A 22,962-nucleotide genomic window follows, 5' to 3' on the forward strand; every position below is an offset into this window, starting at 1 on the left:
TAATGAGTATTTACTGCTAAAAAAGGATTAGTAGTTTAGAAGAAATATTTTAAAGTAAAGGAACTGTGGAAAAAAAATAATTAGAACACTAATTTTAAATTACATTTTATTTTATTGTATCAGATTAAATTATAATGATATTTTTCAGACAAAATAAATAATCTGTTTTACATAGCTAACACAAAGTAGTAACTGAGGTAAAGCTTCGCAAAAACACGCAATGCTCTAACTGCTATTAGGGAAATCAAAGGCTAGCATCCAGAGTATCATTTGCAATACAGCTGAAGCAAAAGATAATATGAGTATCATCAGCCTGGGCAGTGGAATTATTTTAGGAGATACTTTCAAGAGGATGGTTGAATTACACCAGGGAAGGATCATATTCAAGAATAATAGTGATCAATGATACAAACTGAAGCAGCTGTTCCATTAGTCTCCAATAAAAAGGGTGAATTGGTATTGATAAACATAACCAATAATGACCTTCCTGAGAGCATACGATAAACGACAAGTTAATTCCTCCACTTTTAAAAATAGTTGTTTTCTATGTAATTCACTAGAATTGTCTCTGCACAGAAACATTTTTTGTCATGCTGGCATGATGAATTTTCATCATATGCAGATGCTAGAATATGCAAGTCGGTAATTGAAGACAACTGCAGAAGCAAAAGTTTGTCTAGGCGCAAAAGCCCTAAGACCAAGGGTCTTCTAGTCCTACTTTCTGGTACTGTTTGAGAGAGAAAAATGCTCCTCTCTGGGACACATTAAAAAATATAATCAAAGCACTTTTATATTGATGATGCAATGAAGTAGTTTTGAAAACATATCATGAATTACATCTTTAAAAGATTAGCAGACTTCTGCATTTTGACACAGTGGACTATGTATTCATTCTATAAGCTCCACACTGTCTCAGTGCTGCTTAATGTTGATGTGTTTGATAGCAGCAGCAAATGATTACTGGTAATTAACAGCACTTTCTTTGCACAATCTAGTGAGGACCTGTCACGACACATTACTTAGGAAGGCTGAGGTTCCTTTTCTTTTTTTCTCAATAATGAAGCTTGGAAGCAATGGTGGTTTTACATGATGTATTTTGACCTATTCCTGTCACTGCAAATAAATCTATTGACCTGACAGCTAAGTTTGTACCAAACTATATTGTAGGACAGTTCTGTCTGATTATATAGTGAATACTTAATAACAATTAAAATAATCTGAAGCTTGGTCAGATCTCTGTTTGTTTCCCTAGTAAGCACAGGACATACTGATGATTGTGATGTATTGAAAATGGGAGTTAAAGATTTGTTTTGAAGTGAGCTATGGTAACCAATAATGGGAAGACGGAAAAAGAACCTTAAGAAGAAAGATGCAAAAGAAAAGGAGAAAATTAGTGCAGTTTCAGAGAACGTATACTCTCTGTAAAAGGCAGAAAAATACAATCAAATACACCAAAAAGGAATGTCTAAATATGCCAGGCTTTTGTTACAATTGAGAGGTCTAGAAGTTCATTAATAACAATTATAGAAGTTCAGCAAGTGACATAATATATTGCAGAGGGAGTAGAGGGAGTGTTAATGTTCTGGACAGCGTGGTATCACCCTTCACTTAGATTTGCTATGGGATTCTGTTACCAGGAGTTTAAATAGGCATTCTGGAGAGAATGTTTTTCAATTATCAGACAGACCAGTCTTATGAAGAGACCTTTTATATCTTGTGCTTTGCAGATTAAAAAACTTCTTATACTCTAAGGAGGATTGGTCAGCATAGGGTATACTGAAAAGCCACTTTCAACTTTTAACAAAGGCTGAGCCAAGTATCAACTGAATCTTTTTGCAACTGGAAAAAGTACAGACCACAGTCTTTTGCCTGCCCCATTATTTTTCATTTTCACATGTCTTTGCCCTCCTGATCTGGCTGGAACAGTAAGTTCTCACAGCAGCCGGGTAGAACAGCTGTCCTGTTAGCCTCTAACAAAATAAGACCAGACAGATAATCAAATATTAGTCTCCTGAGAGCAACCTATAAACTGTGAAAAAAATCTTGTCCTTACCATTTGCAGGGAACTTCCATCCTATCTGGACACAAAAGGAATCAGCAAAGAGAAGAGTTCTTTCTATATGATTTCAGAGTATGGGAGCACCTACACTGGTAAACTGGTTTGCCACAATTCATGCCAGGGACCTAGTCCTCTAATAATTCACAGTGGCTCTGGCTACATTGCCAAATACTGAGGTGAAATAGAAGCAGGTCTTCAGAGGGAATCGGATGGCACTGAGAACCCAACACCCACAGTATGTGTGGCTTTGGGAGGGGGTCTGCTTTAGATTAGCACTAATCTAGTCCCATAGACTGAAGACCCATTAGTGCTGGAGCACAGTAGGTTCCAGCACTCCTGGAAAGCACCTCCAAAAAGATGCTGCAAGCATCTTCATGTGCTCCAGAGCTGCTCTGTTATGCCAGCTAAAGCTCAGTAGGTGGAGATGATTAGAAGGCTGTCCTGGTTTCAGCTGGGATGGAGTTAGCTTTCTTAGTAGTTAGTACAGTGCTGCGTTTTGGCTCTGATGTGAGAACAATGTTGTATATGCACTGATCGTTTTAGTTGTTGCTGGGTGATGTTTATACTAAGTCCAGGACTTTTCAGTTTCTTGGGCCCTGTCAGTGAGAGGGCTGGGGGGGCACAAGAAACTGGGAGGGGACGCAGCCAGGACAGGTGACTTGAACCAACCAAAGAGGTATTCCATACCATGGGATGTCATGCTTGGTATATAAAATTGGGGAGTTAGCTGGGGCAGGGGGGATTGTTGCTCGGGGACTGGCTGGGCATCAGTCAGCAGGTGGTGAGCAGCTGTACTGTGCATCGCTTGGTTTCCTTTCTCCTTTGGATTTTATCTTTTTCCCACCTTTCCATTATAACTGTTGTTATTTTTATTGTTCTTACCGTTTTATTCTGTTTAAATTATTAAATTGTTCTTATCTCAGCCCTCAAGTTTTACATTCCTTTCCGATTCTCCTCCCCACCCCTCCAGGTGGAGGGAGTGAGCACGTGGCTGCGTGCTGCTTGGTTGCCGGCCAGGGTTAAACCACAACAGAGGCTCACTTTGAAAGCGCGCTCCTCATTTGAACTCGAGTGACAATATATATAATGTAGTGTCCATACATTTGCACCACTGTGGTTCCCTGAGTTGAACTATGTTGCTTCCTTGCCAGGGAAAGTAAAGCATAGCCTGGAGAAGAGCTTGAATCAGTGCTCACCTCCTGCCCGTGACGCTGAGGCAATGCAAGCTGGACTTTAACTTCCTAAATGAACTAGAGTGAATCTTGGTGCCCCAGTCCCCTGTAAGACTCCTTCCCCTGTCTGCAGCATACAGGTGCCTCCTACTTGCAAGTATCTCTCTTCTCGTCAGTCACCATATTCCCTAGCAAAGTCTGCTGCCTTCGAAGTTGTCTGTTGACAGATGGGAAATGGGCTGTCTTGGTTCCTGAGAAAGCCAGCATCATGGCCTCCATTCTCTGGGAAATTGTCTGAAAGGTGAGGAAGAGGCAAAGATAAAATTGTGCTGTTAGGGAGAAGAGGAGGGACAGACTGTGGATTTGTGCTCTGTAAAACAGAAAGGATCAAAATGTATGTATTTGCTGTTTTCTGACTGATGTTGAAAACACTTGGAGGTCTAGTGAAAGGCAACAGGGAATACCTGTGCCTTGAAGTCTGTACCTAAGCGCTTCAGCCTAGTTACCATAGATCTGACTACACTTTTTTTTTCATTTCATCATAGCTTAAATGGAGAAGAAGGGTAACATGCTAAATGTAAAGGATTATCATCTTATAGTCTCATCTGTTCCCCTCTCCCTTGGATGCAACGATGGGTGCAGTCTTCTCCTTTCCTACATCCGTCATTCTCTACTTGAGATTACTTCTCTCATTTAATTTTTAAGTGCCGACGAAGTCGTACTGTTAGTAATCATTTTAATGAATAACATAAGTGAGTAAGCAGTTAAATCAATGTATCGGAGATGAAATCTTAATTAAAATGGTATTTAGCTATGGGAAGTAAGAGTTTTATAATTTATTTTCTATTAAGATGTTGACTGTTTCACTGAAAGCAATTATTTTGTGGTTTTAATCACAATATGAAAGCTGCACTGAAGTTCCATTTCTGCACCTTTCTGTCCTCCTCCCATGGAAATCCATCACTGTTGTATTTAAAGGTCCATTTTAAAAGGCCAGTGCTAAAATGTTTTCAATAATTTTCTTTGTTGTTGAGATATTATTTACATCTATTGCAACTGTAGGCTACTGTGCTGTTTAGGATACCTTTCTTGAATTTTATTGAAGAGTAAACATTCGGGTAGGATTAAGCACGATTATGCGTATGTAAAACCACTTTCTCTGAATTGCCCTAAGAAGTTTGGAACTGTTTTCATTTGGGCTGCAGGTTTAAAATAAAATGCAAGCATGCAAGTCACACTTGCATTCTTCTTGAAGATGTCCCTGATCATTGTAGGGGGTTTGGATGAGTGACCTTTAAAGATGCCTTCCAACCCAAGCTGCTGTATGACTCTATGAATCTAGTGGGTGAGGTACACACAGGAAATTGCTTTGTGCATCCACAATTAAGGTCTATGTTTGTAACTTCACCAAAAAAGTCTTATGTAAATTTGAATCTACCCTTTTGAAGACACGGCTGCAATGTTCCTTGAGCTCTTGTTATTGTATATGTTTTTTTTGGGTGGAGCACAGAACACCATAATACTTTTCTCATCCCCTCCACACACTGCATGGCTTTGCTCTCAGCAGCATTAAGTGCTCTTTACGGAACTATGTGAGTGAAGACCATCAGTTTCCCTCAAGCACAGTGAATGAAGATGGGCTACCCACTAGAGCTAGATTTTCAAAGCTCTTTACGCCCTCAAAGTGGTATGCAGGCACACAAACCTGCCATCAAGTTTCACATGTTCCTGTCAGGAAAGTAGTTACGTCTGAGAGAAATACAGCAGATGTGTGGTGTTAACTATGTTTTTAGGTTCCTCTGTGTTCTTGAACAATTAAATTTTGAAGAATCAAAATGCTTTTCAATACTAGGCTCCCAGGTGAAAAATATTAGCTAGGCTTTTTTTTTTTTACTTTTTATTTTTTTCCCTCCTCCTTCTAATTGCAATTTACCTTTAATCATGAAAATTCTTTCTCATGTCATTTTAGATGCATTGCATGTTGTAGGTTACTTGTAGTTGAATAGGTGGCTTCCAGACTGGCAAACACAAGCTTGTGGTAAGTGCCTTTGCTCCTTTTACAGTGCCTGAGGGTTAGGTGTATTTTAAGGAATCCAAATAAATTCTTACACTTTTAAGAAGTTAGGAAAAGGATGATCAACCCTGGCTGTTTTTTATATTACATTTGATGTGATCTTGCAACCCTCAAACCTGGAGGATAGAGAAAGATTTCAGATGAACTTGGGCAGAATTTAGGTGCTGCGCTGCTCAAACTAGTGCTCTTCTAGGTGTTTGTACGGGTGCTGCTCCTCTATGGTCCTGGAGAAATTTCACAGTTAAATACAGATGCTTTCTCTGGATCTTCCAGTATTAGGTAGCAGCAAAGTTGAGAGCTGAGATGTGACTTTACATTTATGTACTGAAAATTTTTACAAATCGAACCTTTGAATTATTTTTCTTTTTCTGTTTGCCAACATGCAATCACTTCCCACTTTATAATTAATTTTCTATACTCTGATGAATTAATCAGTATTCTCAACGTTTTTTTCTATAGACTTAACCAGACTGAAACTTTAACCTGTAAACTTTTCTACTTCCTACCTTTTAAACCATAACTTCAGTGAGGAATCAGTTAAATAAAATCATCTCAAGAGCAGATGCATAAGAACTCGCGATTTGCCTTTTTAACATGGAAAGTTAACCACTCTGACACAGTAGTCTCAAGCAGATTCTGGAAGATGCCATTACTGTCCTACTCACCCCATAGTTATGCAGCTCCTTTAACAAATAACTGATGGATTTCAAAAGGTTTTGAAAGACAGTGAATTATGTAGCCCTGTTCCTCTATTCACAGACTCATTAAATACGACTGAAAAAGTTAGAGACAGTGGTTTTCCTTCGCAGAAGCCATTCTGGATTGTGCCTTTTTAGAAATAATAGTGACTTAAATCCTACAGTTTTGCTTGTATATTAACATTGTTCAGTTTGATGTTTCTGAAGTGATACCTAGCAGGTCTGAAATGCCACTGTTGTTCCATTTCTTCACCTCTCCTCTTCTTTTAAAGATGGCCCTCCTACTCTCAGCAGGAGTTGATTTTAACTGAGAATTTAAACATTGTTGTTAGGTTAGCTGCTCCAGTACCAAGTGGCTGATGAATATCAGCAGGCCTTGGTAACCCACTGTCTTTTAGTTTATTACCCTGCATCAGCATCTCCTTCTTTTGACACTCATCTAGGTAATTTCCCTAGATTTTCTTCAATATCCTTTTTTCCATTTCACAATTTTCCTTTATTGCTTCATTTGTTCCTTAGGAATACGGACAATCTGAGATGCTTTCTCTTCCTTCAAATTTTCTTCTAGTAGTCAAAGATTTTTTATTATTTTTGTTTCCTGTTTGCTTTTCAGAATGTTTATTCCCATTTTTCTTCTAGTACTTACTCATGGAATAATTTCTTCTCTAGTTTTGGGAGGGATGGATTTCTATTGCCAGCATTAAAGCACAAAGAAAATTCAGATTTGGGACTACCTGAAACCAGCTTGTCCTGATGCCATCCTTAGTCCTGTGTCATTTGAGAAATCTCATTGGCACTGATTTTATTTTAAATTAATGGCACTTTTATATGCCTTAACATTCTAAACCCAGAAATCAAGTGCAAAAAATTAATTTTCTCACTATTCATGTGCATGTTATTTTAGCTCTAATCCTCCACCTCTCTCAGTGCTAGCAAGCTGCTGGACCTACACAGGGGTGAGACAAAGTGTTTTTTAATAGGTGCTCCAAACTGCTCAAGTAGAAAAACGTCTTGTAATCCTGTAAGTACCCTTAAACTTCCTACATCAAACTTTCTCAGTAGTCACGTTAATTACATAATATATTTTAACGGCAGGATGAAATTTTATAGACTAGTAAAGAGTTTTAATGGCTCCATAAACATCAGAACGCAAAGTCATAAGAAGAGTTCATCGCATATTTTGCAAAATGCGGTCCATTTGACAGATCAATCCATAATAAACCTAAGGACCGTGGCTATTTTCAGGGCAAAAGGACCTCCCAGAGAGAAAGGGACTTGGGGACCGGCGGTGCTTATTTTCTTGCTGATGGGGACAGCAATCCTGCTCCTTGGAGCCAGTGCCACCAGCTGCAGCAGGGAAGCTGTTTCGGCACTTACTCCATAACAAATGCATGTTTTCTCCTCTGAGCTCATCCCTCTGCCGTCATGCTAGGACGCTGCCCGCTGTGTTAATCCACCAATAAAGAGACCTCAGGTCACACAATAGTATGTGCTTTTACCTTCTGCCAGTACCCCCAGGACTGGCTATTAATTTTCAAGTCGTTGAATTTTCACTTAATGTACTGCAGCTTTCTGAAGCGTGGTGAGTTTCTTTAACCATTAAAGCAACTGTAAACTGTATACGTGAAACCAGATGATGATGTGTAAAGAAGCAGGAGAACCCGAAACAAAACACTGCCTTTCATCGGAATAACCACTGAATGGGGGATTATTTGCGTATCTGTGCAGTTACATTTTCACTCAAAAGGATGGTGATGACGACGACGATGAAACGGTTTGCTCCTTATGCTGAGTATCACGCAGCGCAGGTTACTCCAAGAGTGCCCCACTGAAAGCTGCAAGCAGGGACATTTCCGGGGCCAGGGAATTGGGTTGGGAAGAGGTTCAGAGGCCACCCGACCCTGAAGCCATGCAAAGAAATACGCAGTATTCGAGCGCTGGTCCCTCTGGGACGCAACCGCCTGGCCCCGCCGCCGGCGGAGAGGGCTCCAGGGGTGCAACCGCCGGTGGGGCCCCGCCACCGCAGCTGCTTCTCCTGCCCCGGGATGGTGTGGGGTGGGGTGGGGTGGGGTGGGGTGGGGGTGGGGTGGGGGGTGGGAGGGGGGGGGCGCTTAGGCTCCCCTGCAGGTCTCCCGAGAGAGGCAGGAAGAGGGAGCAGCAGAGGGGAGACAAGAAGGGTCTCCTTGGGGTGGGGGTGGGTAGGGGGGAGAAAAAGCGTTTTGCATGTTGTAGCAAAGCCGCATTTTGCAGCGCAGCACCACGCACCGTCCGCTTTCTTCCCCCTTCCCCCCCCCGGGGGCGCTCCGCGGCCGCGCAGAGCCGCCTGCAGCCTCGGGGCTTGCGCGGCTCCCGTTTCTTGGGTGCGCGGAATTCCCGCGGCTGCACTTGCGCGCCGAGCACCCCGCCTGCCTCAGTACGGCTTTAGGGACCGCGGCTGCAGGGGGGGGCGCCTTCTGGGGACGGACGGGGGGCCGCAGGGTGCCCCCTTCCCCGCGGCTGGCGCCGCCCTCCCCGAACCGCGGTGGTGCCGGACGCGGGGCCGCGCAGTCCCCGCGGGTGTCCGCGCACGTCGCCCAGCGCTTCTCCTCCCGGCTGCGGGTCTCCGCTGCAGGGCCGAGAGGCTGCTGCTCTGCTTGCAAGCCGCCCTCTGAGCAGCTTTGAAAAGAAGAAAAAAAATATAGATGTGTGGCTTTAAACATATATTTACCATTTCATATATTATGTATATTTATGTGTATATATAAGATATGTTTTATTTCCCTCTTCGGAGAAAATAGCAAATCAATGCCACCCTTTCTCCTAAGCATGTTTTCCTTCTAGTAAGGGAGGCTCCACCTCTGCTAGGGACGGATTCGCCCAGCAGTTTTTAGGATAATTTATGGAGCAACCTGATGAGCCTATTGGGCGAGTTGCTCGGTCCTCGCAGAGTGGGTTCCTACCTGTTTGGGTGTTTTATTTATTCCCCCCCCCACTTCCCCTCCCCTCCTTCTGCCTGCCGTGTGCCGGGTGGGGGGGGGGGGGACGGTGGGATTGACAGGGTCGCTATTCCCCAGCCTCTCCGGAGAAAACTCGGGGAAGGGAGAGCGCCTTCGCGCTCATGGATGCGTGGGGGGGCCCGGCGCCCCGCTGGAGCCGCCGCCGCGGGGCCCGGCTGCTGCTGCTGCTGCTGACCGTGCGGTTGGGGAGCGGGTGAGTACGGCGGGGACCCCCGCACCGGCCCCGGCCCCGGCCGCCCGCACCCGCCCGGCGGGTCTCGGCTGACCTACGCGCCGCGCCCCGGGCTGAGCTCGGGGGTAGCCGGGCGGGCTCGGGGAAGGGGAAGGGGGCGGGCTACGCGCCGCCAAACTTGAAAGCCCCAAAGGTGCCGATGCTCCGGCGGCGGCTCCCGGGGGCGGCGGCGGGGGGAGCCGGCACCGGCGAAGTAAAACTTCAGCCGCATCCCACTTGTTCGCTGAGCGAGTTGGCGAGTCCGGGCTCAGCTCGGTGCCGGAAAAAGCGCGTGTCCCCCCCGGCCGCAGGGGGCGGCCCGGGGCAGCCGGCTGGCGGGGGTGCCCTGCGCCCCGAGGAGGACCGGCGGGGGCTGCCGCCCGGCACAACCAGCTGCCCGCAGCGCCGGCACCTCCTCGCCGCCGCGCCCGCCGGTTGCCGCTGGGAGAGGAGCTGGATGTCGGCGGCGAGCGGCTGCGCTGCTGGCGGCTGCTTCGGGAGAGCCCGGTCCGGCAGCTGGCGGCGGCGCGGGGGCCACCTGGTCGCGGCGGCCCCTCGCTGCGCTGCCCGCGGTCCGGGCGCCCTCGCCGCGCCGGCCGTGCCGCTGCGGGCCTCGGCGTGGGGCGGGCCGCGCCTGCCTGGGCCGGGGCTCTGCGCCAGCCCCAGAAGTTGGAAACGGGCGTTTGAAGGGAGAGTTACATCGGAAGGGCTCCGAGGCAGCAGCGGTGTGGTGCTGCTGCGTGCATGTGTTATCGGTACCCGTAACAACTTAACGACGAGCAGTCTGATCGTTCAACTCCATTAATAAGTCAGAGCTAACCGAACCATTCCACAGGTTATGCTCTCGTAAAAATCACAGAGCTGTACTGAAGGGGTATTTGACTGTTGCCCAGCGTGTCCTTCTTTTTAATGACAGACCAAATTATTATTCTAAGAGGATGTACAAATGTGTAGTAGAAAGGCTAGCAAAAAAAATAATTAATAGGTCTGTTAAACAGTTTTTAAGTGCGTCAGACTCCAGACCCCTTCCCCATACTGAATGACGATTTATTAGCCTGTGAGAAGTGTGTTATCTCATTTCATATCTCATCTCTCATCTTCAGAAGGCTGCTGTGTTACCCTGGTCAGAAACACCACTGATCATACTTTTCTTAATCTGTGTCTTTTCAAACCTTGATTTATTATGATAATGTTTTTCAAAAGCATTGATAGAAATCATCCCAGTGCAGTTGTGCATCTTCAGAATGTTTCCTAATGAACGATGAATATTGTACTTCAGGTATGGAAGAAATTATCAAGTGGTTTGAGAGAAAATATGCATGCTAATTTTGCAGTTCAAAGACTTAGTTACAAAGAAGGAGGACTACCTAAAAAAAAATTAAATTTTTTTTGTTTGTCAAAATGTGGTTGTGATTGCAGGACTAGATGTAGATTATTATGTACACATCTCATTAACAGTAACATTTATAAATAAGTTGATAAGAAGTCTTCCGTGAAAAAAAGAGGTAACTTATATGCATTATTTTATTTTGTGTTCCAGAACATCTCAGATAAAATGGAACCTTTGTATAAATATCCATGTATCTGAATCAACTATTTCCAGGCTTGCCTTTCATTTAGAGGCTACATGGGAAAATGGTGGTTGAGAGTTTTTTCTTTTTGCCTTTTATTTTTTGACCACCAATAGACATGTTTTCAGATCCTGATTCTCTGAAATGTAGTGCATGACAACTCGGGGGGCGGGGGGGGTTGCAGGGAGCTCAGGAGCTGTAGCGCCCTTTAGCAGCCTGCCACAAAGTAGGGTGGAAATACTATTTCTGCTTCTCTGGATGTCTTTCTGTAGTTTCAGCCCAAGCTTCTCCTTGAAGTTCAAGCTAAAACAGAGAAGGCATGCTGTTCTCAAGAACAGATCAGGTTGCACCAATTCTGGCTGTTTTTCTCAAAATATCTTGCAGGAGCCAACACACCTTTTCAACATACACTTTTAAAAGGTTGCAAATTGCGTCACGTTTAGTATGCATTTATGCACCAAGTAATTATTTGTGCTGAGTGAATAAAGTTACTTCAGGTGTAAGAAATGGAGCTAAAGCCTAAGCAAAGATATGGGAAGTTGAGTCCACCTTTTTTAAAAAGAGTTTATTCTTTTAATGAACTGCTCCAAAGCTGTAGTATGCCAGTAGACTGAACTTCCTTCGCCAAAGGGATGCATTGCAGTTGAATGCTGTCCCATAAAACAGTTGTTTCCCCCCAGTTCTGCATGTGCAGCACAAACAGACCAGAACGGCCAATGCACTTGCTGTAACTTCATGTGACAGTATTTTGAAGGACTGCTTTTGTCAATAGCTGACACCTCTTCTGTAGCAGAAACTGGGCTGTGAGCCTTTCTATAAGGTATGTGCAGGCAAAGAGTAGTTACCCAGCAGTCACTGTAGCTCTAAATGCTCGGCAAACCCATTATTCTTCTTGAAATAAAATAAATAGATAATTCATAGGGAAAGCATAAGAGCTGACAGTATAATTAATATTATTTCTGTAGTGCTAACCATACAGGTGCAGCCTAACTAACTTTTTTTTCTAGTTTATAATGCATTAAATGGTATGTGCTGGTCAACATCCCTAACTATATTGCAAACTTAACTTAATTTTGACCATATCTTCCCTTCAGTTTTGTAACCCGGTGTTCTAAAAAGCAATTCTGTATGCTCCATTGCAATGTACCTGTCAGCAGGTGCAAATGTCAACTAATATTTTCTTTTCCATTACTCTTATATAATACGGCCTACGGTTTCTTCTCATATAAATTCCTGGATCAGAGTTAAGCCTGTCATAACAACATGGGTTTCTTAATGCTTGATAATAGTGTTTTACTGTTTCATTTGAACATCTGTGGTGTTTATTCATTATTATCCTCACTCTTACTTGCTTTGTTCATGATGTGACAGTGAAGAACTGGTTATTTAGCAGTCCCAGTGGTTTAAAATATGGTTTATTTTACTAAAAGTGTATTAATATTTTTTGTTAGTATAAAGTTTAATGAGATATAAATATTGAGAAATATTTTTTGCACATAATTTTCTTACAGTGGATTCAAAGAAAACCTTCAAACTATGGCAATCCATTAAAAAAAAAAGGCACTCATAGCAAATTGAACAACTTTAACTTGCTGTTTGTAAATATGCCTGATGTTAAATAAGAGCACCCTTGCTACCAACTCAAGCCTTTCTGAGCTGGATAGAAAAGGTAACAGGTGAGCACTTGTCGGCTTTGGTCACCTTTTTTCTGGATACATGAGTTTGGCTACAGAGTAAATTACAAGGGGGTTGAGGGTTCTGTGTTTTTTTCTTTGAAGCTGTAGAGGAATTGTAATGATCTAGGTTAAATACAATACCTAGTTTCTATGGCCAGTAGGTAGGACTACTTAAGTGGACTTGGCATATGCACTGTTTGAAAGTGAGTTGCCTTGGTTTGTGCTATCAGGTGTATATACTAAAAAAGTAATGGTTGAACTCACAGGAAAACAAAGGTGAGCATCTGCCAAGTTGGGCAAAGAGCCTTTTTTATAGTACCATTTATGAAAGAAGAGTACTAGGGCTTTTTTAATTACATGCATAGCCCTTTCTTGCACTGCGTACTAAACTGAGTGCATATTTAGGTGAAATAGCGGTATCATAACTTATTTGGTAAAGAGCAGTAGAGAGAAACGGTAATTATAAATGACAGAATATAGCAGACTGACAGGAACCTGTCAAAGGGTAGAGGATGACAGTGACACTGAATTCTATATTTTTAACAATTTCTCTGAATGGTAATAATTTGTAAAGAGTAATTCAGGTGCAACTGAATTAAATTGGAGATGACACAAAAGTCCCAATTTTGCATTTTTCACATATGTTTTTAATAAAGTTGAAAATAGTGTGGTGTGTTTAGTGGCCTACCAACCTATGTAAAAACTTGATTCTACATATGTAAGCTTAAAATGGTAAATCATGCAACAGCACTGAACTAGCAGAGGTAACTTGAGCGACTAGAAAGGTCATCAGGAGCTGACCAGACCAGAACTTACTTCAAGGAAGAGCAAAGTCTCGGTGATACAGCAAAGGTGGAAAGAAGTAGTTTCTAAAATAGGCTTTCATTGGTGGGTATTCAAGCCAGTAGGATCTGTTGTGATAATTCAGTCTGATACCAGAATAAACAAAACTGGAGAATTTACTCTGTCTTTTGCATCAGGTTTGTTGCTTCAGTAGAACAGTTCTAAATTTCTGCATAAAGATTTGACGAGAAGAAATCTGATGAAGTATTGTACAGTATTTCCAGTTTGAGGTTTCTCTGGCTTCCAGCCAGTGGATCTTCTGCCTTCTACTAGCTGAAAAAGCCTGATTTTTCCCCAGTGCTACCTGCTGCAGCTGGCTTAGCCACTGGATCCTACGTGCAGCTCTTTGTGGGGAAATCTAGGCCATACCTCTGGTTCTGCAGGGCAACCTCAGGGTGCAGACCCATGGCTGCAGCTGCTTCTCAGGAATGGAGTGCGGTCTGCAGCTCTCTGCTCTTCCACAGGGAAAACAGTCATCAAAGGTCTTCATTGCCCTGTGTGCCTCTGCCAAGTTTTGCCTTGATAAGAACTTAAGGCACCTCAAATGAATCCTGAAAATTCTTAAAGGAATCAGCATTTTGGTCAGAAAACTTCCTGCCGCCTTGCTTTTTCCAGCCTAGTGTTTCATGATATGTTGTAGATCATGTGCTCATAGAAACCTTCTCATCTCTTGGAGACGAGGAGCTGCACTGCAGTAGTATGCCTGGCAGTTGTTGCAGGATGAATGGTCTAGTCCAAAATGAAAGTTTTATACAAATGTATCACAATTGGAGATACTCTACACAGAGTGGAAATTTCCATTGAATTGGATTTACCCGTGCTACAGTCATGCTAACTACTGTTAGAAGTATTTCCCTGGTATATGTAGTTTAAGAGGCAACTTGATAGCAGCTTACATTTTCCTCTCAGGTAAATAAACTGAGCTGCTTACATTTCTTCAGAAAATACTGAATTATTTAACCATTTTGTAAACTCTTTCAATTTTTTCTTTGAGTAGCAGACCTCAAAAATGGGTAGATCATCTAAATATTAGCCTCATTAATGGCAAACACACAGAGAATATTACTTCCCTACTGCTACTTCATAGTTAAGAGATACTCTATCCCAGAATTAGCTCCAGTACTGTTCCAGTGTACCTCATGTTCTCTTTGCTTTCTGCCTTGATCCTCAGTTCCTTTTCCATGTCACTGCATTTACGTCTGATGAGGTATGAATGGCTAATTCTGTGTTTCTAAATTTATATGCAGTTATTTTTCTTATTTTCAGGAAGACAGACAGACACAGTGAATAGGAAACATCTGACGTAACATGAGATACATCCCCTTTGGATTATATTATTGAGGTCTTAAATAGATCATTAGTCCTTTCATTTAATATGGTTTCCTTCTTATTTACGGCAGTGTTCCATGCGGGATTAAGTCTTATTATTATTAATGTAATACTATGATCCAATTTATCTTTCAAAACAAAGTTCATCTGGATGGAATTTGTATCAGCAAAAAGCTGTAGTATTAAGTACTAATTTAGGTGGAAAACTCTGTCACTGTAAGTCAGAACAAATTTTTTTTTACTTCATTTTCCGATGCCATATTTACATTGCAGAATAAATTTTGTAGATGTTTTTTAAAATAAAGTACCTCAGTGTTTTCCCTAGGGGAGAAAAGTACTTGATCTCTCCAGTATAGAGCCATTGAATGTGTGCTGGATTGTATCAGACCTGCTGCAGGTGAGCTGTGGACCTGTACCTTAGGTTCTTGCTCTGCCAACGAGGACCTTCCAGCTGATGACCTGCAGCTTGCATCCAGCAGAGGACGACCCTGACAGCCATAACTTTTAGTCACCATCTGACAAGAGGTGCAATACTCCTGTTGTAAAAGATAAGTGCTATATTTAATACGCAATAAATTACAGTGGAGAAGACATAATTTTGCTTGCAGAGAGAGAGCGAGAGCGCAAGCTTTTTATTAGATGGTTTAGGTATTTACATTAGCCCTTATGGAGTATATTCACCTCTTTGTACAATTATTCATTAATTTAATTGACCTTTGGGTTAGTCCATAATTGCCTAATGGCAGTTACACTGAAATTTCAGTGGAACACATTTGCCATATTTCTCCTGGGGACATGTTATCATTGCCTAGTTATTGTAGTTGTATGGCTTTTTCTATGATTTCAAGCCAGATTCATCTGTATGCCATGAATATGGTACACAATTCAGTGCAAGTCTCTAGTTCTGTGGCTAGTTCAGTCTATAAATATTTCTTTGCCTCCTGTAGGAGTAGGTTGATACCTGCTTACATGTGTACTAGAACTTGAAAGTATTTCTAGCAAGCTTGTTTTTGTGAAATGCTGTAGTAGATTGGTAGTTACATGAAGATTTTGCAGGAAATATGCAACAAATTGTGTTAGAACAAATGTTCACATGAATACCAGAGCTTAAGTGACTGAGAATGTCTTATAAAGAAGAGTGCATCTTAAGTATTTCTTGAGATGCTTGTGACATTTTAGAGTAGAAATCTTACAAAGTTGACTTTGCAATTTGATTAATGTTATAATGACTGTGGGATGGCATTTAATTGGAGTAACTGCTTTTTTTTGAGCTTATAGTTCTCAGCATTCATTTATGTTAGGTTTAAGTCTAGTTCCACTATGGGAAGTGTTTCTTGGATCAAGGCACTTGACCCATCAACAATATATCAGTTCATTCTGAACTTGATGACAATTAACCTTTCATCAGTCAAGTGTAGATAGACGTCTGTGGTCTCTTGTATGGGGTACTGACATTTGGCACACAGATTTATGTGTGTCTGCATGTGATGATCCTAGTCTGAAACTCCCAGGAGACCTGATAGTGCCATGGTTAGTACGTTTCAGGTATCCAGAAAGGTGATGCTTTTTCATCATCGTGTCCTTCCTTGGTAGTTTGAGGTTATTTTGTCCTTTATTTAATACCATTTGTCCCTTTTCAGTTATATCTGTTTAGGCTCTATAATTTGCTGTCGTTATCCTTTTATCTCCTGTTCTCCGAGTCTTCATTTATTCGTTGCTGTTTGGTCTGGATGATCAGTGGAATATGGCTGTTTACATTTCAATTATTTGATTGCATGGTCTGGCCAAAACCCACAATGAAGGCAAAACTTACCAGCTGAGAAGATAAGACTTAGCAATTTACATTTCTAGGTTTCATTCAAATCTATTTAAAATAAATCACGCTAAGAATTTTAGTAGGTTTCAAATTCAGTTTCAGACAAGTCCATACAGTTTATGCTAAGACCTGCTTTATCTTCCTGATATTTTTTTTGTTGTTGTTGTTGCATGCACAAACTGGAAGGCTTTCCTTAGAAGACATCTTGTAGAGGAAGATGAATATAGATTTGTCTAAAAATTTTACAATGAAAACATGCTCTTCATCTCAAAGATTAAATTATAGTTGGCATGAGGGCCCCTACTAATTTTTCAGCTAGCATTAGGGAAGTTTGTGCTAGAAAAAAGAAAGGACCTACTCACTGAAGGTCTTAGGTAAAGAGCTGCATTAAGGTATTGTAGTAATGGTTTTCTCAGAACAGAGGATGAGGTGTACTTACACTGCAAGTGTGCATGCTACACTCAATAAGTTACCTGTTTTTTCTAAGCCAAAACAAAACACACAACACATTCTGCAAGTCTGTAATCAGAATGTGGAAGAATTGATGTGAGAAAACAGAAGTGAGAAGTGTGTCCTATTTCCTTGCTTGTCTGTGGTGAAATAAGAACTGCTGAGAGCAGCAGGAATAACATTTGCATAGCCTTTCCTGGAGACAATTTGTTTTTTTCTTTTATGTTGAAACACTGTTTTTTCCAAGTTCATATGTTTGTGGGCAGGGCTGCTGTTCAGAGGGAGCTGGAGAGGCTGGGGGAGTGGGTTGACAGAAGTGTTAGAAAATTCACAAAGGATGAGTGCCAAGTCCTGCACCTGGGTGGGAAAGCCCTTCTCAGCAGGATGGGCTGGGGACTAGCTGGCTGGGGAGCAGCTGTGCCAGAAAGGACCTGGAGTTCCTGGTGGACAGCATGGCACCTTGGCAGCAAAGAGCCTTGGTCTGTGTGGACAAGTGCACACTCGGGAGGCTGAGGGAAGTGATCATGTCCCTCTGCTCAGCACTTGTGAGACTGTATCTGCTTTGGGTTTAAACTAGAGGGAGCTCAGCAGAGGGCTACCAAGCTGGTCAAGCAGTTCTTGCCCTGTGAGGAGAGGGCAGTTCACCTTGGAGAAGAGGTGACTTTGGGGGACCCAACAGCAGCCCCCAGCACTCATGGGGAGTTGATCAAAGAGACAAAGGTAAGCTCTTCACAGTGGTGCATTGTAAGAGGATGAGGAACAACGGTGGTGAATTGCAACAGGGGAAATACCAACTATGTGTAAATAAAAAGATCACTGTGAGTTTAATTAAACAGTGAAACAAGTTGTTCAGTGGGATTGTGGGGTCTCTGTCCATGGAATTTTCAAAGACCCGACTGGACTGTTCTAAACATCCTGGTCTGAGTTCAGTATTGGCCCTCCTTTGAGTAGAAGTTGAATTTCCCTTGTAAATTGCATGATTTCTGCGGAAAACAGCAGGAATCGGCTTGTTTGTTGGTTTTGGTTTTTTGTTTGTTTTGGTTTTTTGTTTGGTTTGTTGTTTGTTTTGATTTGATTTTGTTTGTTTGTTTGTTTTTTAAAAGTATGATTTGCTATCTTACTTGTGCAAGGTTCTTGCTCTCTATTGTATAGCATAAAAGAGAGGGCTGCAAAACCAGGTAGCTGTCTCCATCGAGATACAAATCTTTTTGTGACCACATATGGAGTTAAAGAGCTATTTTTACTAGGATGGTCAGAGTAAGATCACTATAATAATCAAGCTGAACATGTTTGAGAATCCAGCAGCGCTGAACTGGCACAGAGAATTACCTGTACTTGTGCAGATAGTTATGAGGAAAAATTTCAGTTGACTTCTGGACTGCAACTTGGTAAGAGTAGAGACGGCAATTATACTGGTCTGAACATATCAATATTTGGATGAACTTTCAAGGAGAGATTAACTCTATGTTGTATGAGAAGACTGATGGATAAAGAATATCTGTGATGCTTTTTGTTCAGGTGATACATTTTTTTGAGATCTTTAAAAGCCATTTGAATTAATAACAAGTTTGACCAGTGTAATTTCAAATAATATGTAGGATTATCTGATAGTTGACTTGGAGGAGAGCAATATGTGTGAATCTCAGAACAATCTTCTTTTTAAGAACACATCTGTAATAATACCTGTTGGTTTTAATGTTAAAATTCACATATCTATAAATGTTCTTTGCAGTCAGGTTGTGCCTTTATGAAGTGTTCAGAGTTAAGTCTGCTTGTGTTGTTCAGTAATTTCTCTTCAGATTAGTTTTTGTTATATTAATATAACAGAGATGTTGAAAATCATTTTATAAGAAATGTGATAATGCCTTTAAGTGAAAGGCTTGCTGGGACTAAAATTAATTGTACTGAACTTACTGTGTGGGGGAGAAAATGTTTCATATCTTTCAGAGAAGTACTTCAGAGCTGTCATGACTCAAAAGAGCTTGATCGCCTGATGCTTATGATGTGTATTAAGATATCACAAGTTTGATAGCCTAAACACTCGTATATGTAGGCAACACTTTTCATTACAGGGAATGAACAGCAGGGGTACCTGCTTTTACTCTGTTAGTGTTATAAATGATCGTTCATTTTATTTTAAACAAAGTTTTCCTTACTTAATACTAAGTGAACTTATGCAGCTTATCCTAAAAAAAAAAAAAGAGTTTTATCTATGTAAGAATTTCTTATATTTTTTCCACACTTTTCCTTGATAATTTTACTGCTGACTTAAGGTCCAGATTCATCCCTTCAGTAAAAACTCAGGAAGGAGAAGAGGAACAAGAAACATGTCAGGAAATTATAAATAGCCAGACAAATAGGACGTTAGAGAAGGTGAAGAGCACAAGACAATGTGTGTATCAAAAAGAATAACCCACCTAACAGTATGTGGTCAGCATACTGGAAAAAAGATGTAGGGAATAAGTAACACATACTTCAGTGGGAGAAATACATTTTGACAAGAAAAGAATATGCCAAAGTCTGGCAAGGCAGATGGAGGGGGAAATAGATTGATGAAAGCATCTAAGATGGAATGGGTGAGGGAACAAGAACAGAGATTTTTGTCCATAGAGTGTCTAAACCAATTTAGGAAGGACAGAGATGAAGGAATATGACATCAGTAACTCTGTATTCCACAGGATTAAGAAGAGCAATTAATGCTTTCTGGAGAGAGTATTTTCAGCACCTGCATTTCTTTGTTTGCAGTTACGCTTATTTTCCTGAATGTTTTTGCAATGAATAAAGCATATCAGTGAAGAAGCTGATGATGAAATGTAAAAGAGAGTTAGTTTCTGCAGAAATGTAATAGAATGGATGAGTATGAAGTCAGCCATCAAGACTGGAAGATAAATCTTGAGAGATGTTTAAACCATCCACTACTGACAGCTGGCAGTGGAAGTAAGCTTTCAAGAAAATCTTTTGAAGAAAAATGTAATTGTTTCCTATTCTAGCAGTCATGACTATGTCATCCTGCTGCTGTTGCAGCTGCTGAAAATAAGTAATATTTGTGTGTAAAGATACTACAGTCTGCCTGATGCCCTTGGTTTCGAAAGATTCAAGGAAATATGTAAACATGTATTTTAAATTGCTGACATAAGAGTAACTACTAATTCCTACCATGTTGAAGTTGCATTTTGCTCTCTCTGTAAGGAAGTTTCTTCTGTTTTAGGCACTGCTTAAACTTACCATCCTCCTAGAGATCAGATTATGATCTGGACCTGGTCCTATGCCTTGGTGATTCATGTGACACATGCCTAAGTACTTGCTTTTTTAGATTCTTTATTAGAATAATCACCAGCCTCTGTAAAAACATCTGACTCTGGATTTTGGGTTGTCAGTGACCATATTTTGTGTTTCAGCAATGCTTTAGGTCTTTTTTCATGTGTGGAATTTGGCTAGGTCAGATGACCTCTGTACCCTCATCAATGGGGCCATGAAATACACTTCTTTGCGACATATAAGCATATTATGTTTGGTGTTCTGGAGTAAGCTAGTATTTGGTTAGATGTCTGATGAGTTGGAAACCTTCCCTGGAAACCTTATCTGTCTCAATTGACTTCTTATGAAGCATTGTCTGGTTAAAAGCACTATTTTGACAAACCTCTGAAGCTGTATTGTTCCTAACAAAGTAATCTCCTGTGCTTACAATTTGGGAAACATTACCATTGGGTTTGAAAGTTGAGAGAAACAGTAACTATTATTTTTTTTTTTTAGTACTGGAAAATAAAGGTTAAATTGTATTATACTTAGGCAAAAGGCATAAATATGTTGAGCTGGGAATAGTAACAACTGTCTTTAATGCATGTGTTGTGATTCAGGTAAGTGTCACTGTGCCCTACCCCTGTACCAGTAAAACTCCCAAAGCAACTGCTTTTGTCTGCTGTTGGAGATCTTCAACCAAATGCAACAATACAACCGGTCTTACTGTTTTCATTCGCATGCGTAAGGCAAAAAGGAAAATTGTATGTCTTTTTCAGCTCTTTTGGCATATAAATTATCTGGAACACTGATGTTCCTTCTTTTTTATTTATTAAATTATCATCAGAGTATTTCTTGTATGAAAGGATCACTTTATCTCCAAATAGACAAAGCCACTGTGCAGGGTTGTTTAAACCTCATGGCCACTGAGGGCTTGATTGAGTTGCTTGTGCACAGACATGAAGTGTTGGTGGAGATAACTAAAGTTCCCTACCCAGTGTCTACTGTTTCTCCATATGTTTCTCCAGATTCTCCTCAAAAATCATCTGCATTTCAAGGACTGGCTACCCTTGGGTGTGTTGGGTAGGAATAAGAGCCTGGGAATGGACAACTAAATTTATCCTTAGCTGTGTTTAAATACTCCCTCCGATGCTGTGTGTGTACTTCTGTGTGTAATACTTTGATACACATGATGCAAATAGCAGTAGGACCGTTCTCACTATATCCAATTTTTTTCCAGTCTATTACATAACCTGACACATATTGATTGGAACTTAAAGTGCATGCGGTTGGTTTTTCTCATATGTAAAGAACAAAGACCTATGATACTAATGTCTGAGGATGAGCAAGTTGCCTGATGTTGGAAATACTTAGTCATTAGTCACTTGTGCTCAGGGATTTATTACTCATGGTAGTGTCTCCAATTAGTTGAAGGACAGAGAGTGTAATGAGGGCACTTTTTGCTTAATTACTGTTAACTGTATATGTGCAGTTTACTGTTGAGTTTATGAGGCTGGCTGAAGTGTTACAGCAACAAGTGTGTTAAGGAGTGGGGTTTCTTTCTTGTTTATAAAATCAGGATTAACACCTGCAGTAATAGACGGGAAATAGTGTCGTGCCATGGAATAGTGATGTTTTGATGTTTGATGTCATATTTGTGTCCTAAAACACCTCTCTAGACATTGTGGAAAAGACCTACTAAGTGAACTTTGTGGAAGACAATATATTTTACAGTAAATAGAGAAACGATCAAGTAGTATGTTCTGTGTATAGTGAAATAACCTTTAGATGAACTTGGAAAGGAAAAGAATTCCTCTTTAATTAAGTTTGCCTTTCTTCCTGGGGTTGTGAGATAGAGGGGAAAGTGCTCCTGTTAAAGTGAGGGTGGCGTTAATTGACATTAATCTTCATGGGTTTCTTAGATTTATTTTAACTGCAAAGAAGTAAAAAGGTGCTTGGCCCAAGTTAACTCTTGCTAAATATTTGAACAGCATACCTGAATTTAATGTTTTATTTTCTGGTTTGGAATGAAGTTTTTTGTCTTCTGTGTTTCCTTCTACCCCATTCCAAACCCTGGAGAAAAAGCTGGACTTTGCAGTGTGAGACAGACACACAGAAACTGGGGTCAACAGTTTTGAACCATCTTGTTTTCCAAAGTGAATGTTTGTTTAAAGAAAATGATCTAATAACCTCAGTTAGAACCTGATAACAGAGTTCAACCGATCCTGCTGTGTAAATCTGAAGGGATTTCTACCTTTGAAACAAAATAGTTCAAATCTATTTGGTATGACAAAGATTAGTGATTCAGATTCCTAGAAATGAGTATGTACACAGTGTTTGTCCTGTTGCCTTTGTGTATCTAGGTGCTGTTTTAGGAGAGCTTTGTGCAACTCCCCCAAAAACATCTGGACTGAGAATTCAAGTTGGCAAGTGTTGTGTGTTCTGCTTCACTGGAGAGCATACAGAAGACTTTCTATATATTCTGGTCACTTCCTTTTTACAACCAGCATCATCATTTTCTTACTTCAGTCCTGTGGCTGTGCATCAGTGGCTACAGCTTAGGAATCAAAAGTGTAGAACTGGGTGCCATCAGCACTGCAGAGACATTATAGTCTTTGTTGCATGCTTAGTGGCCTTGGGCACAGAAGAGCTAAAGAGATGGTATTCTGGAAGAGAGATGGGTTAATCACAGTCAATCACCTCTGAAAAGGCCAGTAAGACAGGAATAGAGAGAGTTAAGAATACCTCCTTCCACTGTGTATAACAGTGATAGTCCAGTTAGTCCAGTTCCTCCACATTTAGTTATATTAATTTCTGATCTGTGTTAGTT

The 22,962-nt window shown here is 41.2% G+C and overlaps 1 protein-coding gene across 1 annotated transcript in view; it reads left to right on the forward strand.

The window, feature by feature from the left end:
* The first annotated feature begins 8,969 nt into the window (after positions 1 to 8,969).
* Positions 8,970 to 22,962, forward strand: part of GABRG1 (gamma-aminobutyric acid type A receptor subunit gamma1) — a 58,380-nt gene continuing 44,387 nt past the window's right edge. Inside the window, exon 1 of the mRNA XM_037383918.1 lies at positions 8,970 to 9,192. Within this exon, the coding sequence (XP_037239815.1) occupies positions 9,101 to 9,192 (92 nt within the window). The 5' untranslated portion in view covers positions 8,970 to 9,100. The remainder of the gene's footprint in view (positions 9,193 to 22,962) is intronic.

Source organism: Falco rusticolus, chromosome 1 (genome assembly GCF_015220075.1).
Source record: "Falco rusticolus isolate bFalRus1 chromosome 1, bFalRus1.pri, whole genome shotgun sequence".
Classification (NCBI taxonomy): domain Eukaryota; kingdom Metazoa; phylum Chordata; class Aves; order Falconiformes; family Falconidae; genus Falco; species Falco rusticolus.